General features: G+C 32.9%; 1 protein-coding gene across 2 annotated transcripts; it reads left to right on the top strand.

Moving 5' to 3' along the window:
• The first annotated feature begins 697 nt into the window (after positions 1–697).
• Positions 698–5,745, top strand: LOC131602155 (probable CDP-diacylglycerol--inositol 3-phosphatidyltransferase 2). Of its 2 annotated transcripts, none has more exons than XM_058874171.1 (11): positions 698–882; positions 1,203–1,296; positions 1,950–2,034; positions 2,135–2,184; positions 3,097–3,136; positions 3,278–3,322; positions 3,410–3,475; positions 3,587–3,701; positions 3,790–3,846; positions 4,245–4,343; positions 5,393–5,745. In XM_058874171.1, the coding sequence occupies exons 2-11, from the start codon at positions 1,230–1,232 to the stop codon at positions 5,450–5,452; spliced, it is 684 nt and encodes a 227-aa protein (XP_058730154.1). In that variant the 5' UTR covers positions 698–882; positions 1,203–1,229; the 3' UTR covers positions 5,453–5,745. The 2 variants fall into 2 exon arrangements, with proteins under 2 accessions (XP_058730154.1, XP_058730153.1); XM_058874170.1 differs by having other exon boundaries at positions 699–882; positions 1,167–1,296.
• The last annotated feature ends 504 nt before the right edge of the window (positions 5,746–6,249 follow it).

Genomic DNA, 6,249 nt, shown 5'->3' with positions numbered 1-6,249 from the left:
GGCCTGACTAGGAAGTTATGCCTAAATGTCATCCCTTCAAGCAGGCGCCAACAGGGTCAAGCCCAGTTTCACTCGTGCAAGTCCCTTATATATATATATATATATATATATATAGGAGGGTCATATTGACTCCAAGAGTAAGTTATAATAACTTACTCCACATCTTGACCATTAATTCTTTTCAATCTAATGGTTAAAAATAATAAGTCATTAAATGTGGAAAGAGAATTAATTAATGACTTATTATTTTTAACCATTAGATTGAAAAGAATTAATGGTCAAGATATGGAGTAAGTTATTATAACTTACTCTTACTCTTGGAGTCAATATAACCCTCCTCATATATATATATATATATATATATATTAAGATTTCATAAATTAAAAAAATCTGGTTTTGGGTTAAAATTTTTTAAAACTCAAAACATAAATTAATTTTGATTTAGAAACTTCACTTTAAAAACCAAAATCTAAAAATTCACTCCCACACAAACTCATAAATATGAAATGTTTTTATTATTTGGTGTTTAAAAATATATTTTAGAATATAAGGACAACAGTAATTTCTAACTTTTTAGAATAATAATATTATATTATTAAATGTTTTTATTATGCTTTTCTTTATACAAGAAATATGCTTTCTTGAAAGTAAAAGTAACTTATGCAAATAATAATACAATAACTATGATATAATATAATACAATAAGAATAATTACAAGCAGATGAGATTCTAAATCTAATCACAACCCCTTCCGTTTGAAAACTACCGAATCGCAGCCACCGTACCTTTGCCCTTCAATCGTCTTCGCAGTCGCGCTGAACTCCATTCACCGGAAAACGCAGCCGGATTTCGCCGTCGTAAGGAGGAAGACCACCACAAACTGTGAGAATTTCTGTCCACGTTTTCTTTTCCTTTTTACATAAAAGTCATCGATTGCGATTCCGGCGCGAATCGCGGCCGCGATAGCCTCCCCGTGAAAGAGCTTCACTCCGCATCGAGATTCATCGATTGAGCGTCATAGCGGGGCCATTGACGACCTAGCATTAGATAATTATAAAATTCCATGTTTCAGTACCCTTTTTGCATCGTGTTTTTAATGCATGTTCTGTTATGAAATGAAATGAGACTGTGTAGCTTGGATTTCTTACTGGAAATTGTTTGTGCAGGTGAGTATTTGATTTGAAATTCTATATTCTTTATAGGCAAGTTTTGGAGGATAGGAAGCTTCAATGGCCAAGAAACCTGCACAGAGATCCAGTAAATTATCTGTCTACCTGTACGTTCCTAATATCATTGGTGGGTATTTCATTGTAATGGTGGATATATCGTTTCATTCTCTCATACCTGCTTACACATTGTAGTTGTAGAAATTGGAGACTTCTAATCCTTAGGGTTTGTTTGGATGCCCTTATTTGAGTTCATCCACTTACATTTACAACTTATGGATAACAACTGTTTGAAAAAAACGGATGGATAACTATGAAAATAACAACTTATGGATAACTTAACTTATAGCATATATGTAAACAGTTTGAGGTTATTTTATCTTGTTATAGAAATAACTTATATATAATATGATAACGATAAGTGTTTATGCTATAAACGTTTAATTAAGTTGTTTATCCAAACCTGACCTAAATATTGATAACTATAATTTCAAAAAAATAAATAATGATCACTATATTGGGATAAAACTCCAATATTGGATAGATATACTGAGAAATACGTTGCTTTTATCGACCAATTTGGGACTGTTTATTACTATGCCTTTTTTTTACAAGGATTATGCCTTGTGGTAGCAACTAGTTTTTTAAATAAAAGATGTTTATTATTGTAAGCAGTATAACACTGTTTTTGTATTGGATTATTCATGAAATTTGTATCAAGTTTTTGCTCGTAGTGTTCCAAGAATACACTGTCTTAACTCTTGACTGTCCGTGATGATGCAGGATACATCAGGGTACTTTTGAACTGTCTTGCCTTCTCTTTATGTTTAAGAAACAAAATCGTTTTCCCTATTCTCTACTTTTTCAGGTGGGATACAGTTTAATGATTTATTTTTTGTACTATTGAACTTTTACCTCTTTAATAAATTTGGCATGTGGGAATAATTTTGCTGAATTTGTGTTATCAGTTTTGTATGTGATGCTGTGGATGGCTGGTGTGCTCGAAGATTCAATCAAGGTATAATTTTTTCAGATGTATGTCAGATCACTAACAGTTTTCTATTGAATATTTTAAGTAATGTCAATACTTGACTAAGAAGTTTTACACAACTTATATATGTCAACTATGATGCCATTGCATCCACATATATCACACTAACATTCTTGCACAGAAGTTGGTCAATAATTAAAGAATGACTATATTTTCTAACTCCTTGTGGTTTAGAGCGTGCTGAATATGGTCCATTTGTTTAATATTTTTACTCTTAGCTGCCACCTGCTTTGTGAAAGCAGGTAAAACTTGATTTTTCACACTCCTTTATTATGGAGTGTTTCAAAATTATTGGAACTTAACACTTGAAAATCAGTTTGAAACTGAGGGAATATTCAAGATGGAATTCTCTTAGATCTTTGTAAATATGTGATCATATAATACTTTTTCCGTTCTTGAGTGCCAGCTGCCATGTTTTTACTCCCATGACATGACGGCATTCTGTTGATTCTTTGCATTTTACATTTTTCTATGAAATATTGCTTAAGTTGTATTAAATAATAATGAACAAAAGAAGTAGTAGGAAGGCTTGAGTATGCTAATTAAGGTTGGATTGTATAATTAAGAATCATCAACATGAAGGTCTTTGGCTCAAATCATGCTGTTGGTATTGCATTGATTTTCTATGTTTTAAGCACCATTATAAGGTAAACTTATAGCATACCCTTACCTGACCGTGCAATTTGAAAAGCTCCTGTCTCCATGTACTTATTATTTTAAATTTATTAAATGTGGTTATTCCATATAATAAGCCAATATATCAATCAAACATTTATAGCTCCACGACCCCACAATGGTTTATCACATCAAGTTGTTTTTTAATAAGCCACTATACAGTGTAGGATTTTTTCGTTACATTTTGTTATTTTCTTGATTCAGTGTCAACATTTGGAGCTGTGCTGGATATGGTAACAGACAGGTTATTATCGTTCTTGGTTCCTTCACTCTCAGTTATAGTACACATGCAAGCCAAATAAATACGTTGATTAATACTGCTTTAAATTCTGTACATTATTTGATTCCCGTGTGCTTTGAGTAAGTATGGTTTCTATAATTACAGGATTAGTACTGCTTGTCTTCTTGTGGTTCTGTCCCAATTATACAAGTAAGATATATCTCCTTTCAAGCTGTTCCTCAGTCACTATGATTTTAAGCCTGTTCACCTGACTTTTGGGCTGAATTTTGTGTAAAGGCCTGGCCTGATCTTCTTGTCATTGCTCGCCTTAGACATTGGCAGCCACTGGTTTCAAATGTACAGGTATTGTAAGTTAACTGTTTTTTTCCTCTTCTAACTCAAATTGTATGATTCTGCAGTTACTGGATTTGATCTTGATGAAACTATTGAGTTGATTTTTTATTTTAAATGCAGCACTTTCTTGGCTGGCAAGGCTAGCCATAAAGATGTAAAAGACAGCACCAACTGGCTTTTCAGGGCATACTATGGAAATAGGATGTTTATGGCTTACTGCTGTGTCTCATGTGAGGTAATTGTTATGCCGTCATCTTAATATTTTGTGAAAAAACCTTTGTTAATATTGTTTTTCTTATTTTCTTATCCTTTATATTCTACAGGTTCTGTACCTGATCTTGTTTTATCTTGCGGATAATCAAACAGAGACGCTGGTGGATGTTAGTATTTTTTCTGTGCTTCTGATGTTTTTTAGATGGGGTCTGCTTGTTATAGATTAAAATAAAAGTGATTTTGATATAAATAATTTAAATTTATAAAAAAGCATAAATTATTGTGTTTGTTTAAAAATGATTATCGACTTTGCACGGGTACCTGAAAAGTTATTTGATTTTGTATTTCTCTCTCTTCTATTAAAAATGACTTTTTCATAAGTTAATCAAAGTAGCTTTTTATGTTCGACATAAAAATCATTTCGGTAACAATGTTTTTTTTCTTTTCAAAAAAGCTTGCACACATTATTTTTATATATAATCTTAAACAAATGGGCCCATTATCTAATGATATTTAGAGGTTTTATTCTGATCATCTTAGTTTATTAATTGTTTCCTATTTTCAGGTTTTATCAAGTAATTTACAAAAGATAACCTTAATCTCTTTCCTAATTGCCACAAGTTTATTTGGATGGGCAACCAAGCAAATTATAAATGTTATTCAGGTTTGTGCATGGTGTATTTATGCTGCATATTTTAGATGAAGAGATTCTGTATATATAATTTTTTTATCACCCCATCCTATAATGAGATAAGATGATAATCGGAACTCCAACAAAACAGGGTAGTACTATATTGTTGGTCAAATGATTGTTGTTGCTTCTCCATGTGACTGGAGCTTGGATTGAGTAATGAGATAGCATTAGGCTGTCTACAATAGTCTCAAGTTTGACCCTTGCCTAAACTCCAATATACAGCGCGTGGCACCATGATGCCCTTTATTTACTTTTTAAATTTTTTTTTTTAGAAAACTTGGTATCCGGCCTTGAGACCGACTATCCAAGGGGACCAATCCCACCGTCCACTAGCGAGGAGCCCATTTAAAGCCAGAGCAAAGCTCTATATGGACTGACCCAACACAAGGATTGTTAGCACCTAGCATGATTCAAACTTGAGACCCTACATTTGCTATTCTCCATGGAAGAATAATAAGAAAGCAAAGCAGAGCTAAATTCTCCATTGTCTAGAAGCAGGCCTACTGAAACCTAACCAGAATTTATCATCTTCATATTATAACTTTGGTAATTGACTTCAAGGTTTCATTTGGAAGTTAGGAGGGGAGAAGAGGATGTGAGGAGAAGAGAGGAGAATCTCTCACCTTGTTTGTGAGGGTATTTGGAGAGTAAGGGAAAGTTTATGCCTAATTTTTCTTTGTTTTGAGTATATTATAGAAAGAGGAAGAGAATTTGGGAAAATTTTCAGTCCTCCAAAGTCCCCTCCTAATTGATTGAGTTCTCACATATTTAGGGTTTTTGTCATATAAAGAAAAATAAACCTCCTATGCAGGGTGAGGGACTATTCTTCCATCACCTTCCCTTTCTTCCTTCTTTTACTTTAAAGCCCCATGTTTCGTTCCCTTCCTCATTCCCAAACAAACCCAAAGGATCTGTTCTTTACTTCTAGCCATACTAGGTATTTTGATTGAATGGTTGACTATTTGTTCATTGGTTTATGTCCTGCATTTTAATCTGCTATAAGACCTGTTTGATTTCAGATGAAGACAGCAGCAGACATGTGCGTGCTTTATGATATCAACAGAAAACACAAGAACTGATGTTTATTCTATGTCCACACGAAGCCCTTGCCTTTGCCTTCTAGTACCATGTTTTGAGCTAAAAGTTTAATGTTTTTATCCTAGATGGCAATTGAGCTTGAATTGTTCAGTTTTCAATTGTTTGTAATGAAAGAAATACTGAAAGAGAACGATGCTGAATTAGAAAATCCAACCTTGCATGTATGTAGCATGCAATTCGGTAGCACAAGGTTCGTTGCCTTATTGTTCACTAATCACACTACAACAGATTTGTTCAGTTCTGAATTCCTAATCCATTGATTGAAGTTTGTCTATATTAATCTGCTTCAAAGTGTCACACCGATTATGAATTGTGATTATTTTGTTTTGGGGTGTTAGAATATACTGAATAAGTGTCCATATATTTCGCCCATGGCGAATGTTTTTGCAGTTTCATGTTGCAGGGTAAGACGTGGCTTGTAGGATTTAGTAAAACAACTGAATCTTTCATGTTTGTACAATATGTATAACCTTTAAGAGATTATAGAGGTGTGTTTAGACAATTTGATTTTTCACATTGATTTTGAAGCTAACTAATCTATCTTTGGATGTCTATGTTAAAAACAAATTTGATGTAAAAATAGGAGACATAAGCTCAGTAACTTAACATATATACTATTTGAGAATTTATCTTTGCCACCCTTAAATTTAATTTGACACCCCCTAATTTTCAATAATATCCATATTATCCTTGACGAAACTTTAGCAAAAACAGTCTATATGAATAATTCGGTAGAATAAATGAAATTTCTGGTACAAATAAAAAAAATTTATGAAAA

The sequence above is a fragment of the Vicia villosa genome, linkage group LG5 (genome assembly GCF_029867415.1).
Source record: "Vicia villosa cultivar HV-30 ecotype Madison, WI linkage group LG5, Vvil1.0, whole genome shotgun sequence".
Lineage (NCBI taxonomy): Eukaryota > Viridiplantae > Streptophyta > Magnoliopsida > Fabales > Fabaceae > Vicia > Vicia villosa.
The sequence above is the reverse complement of the archived record's forward strand: the minus strand, read 5'-3'. Positions and strand labels throughout refer to the sequence as shown.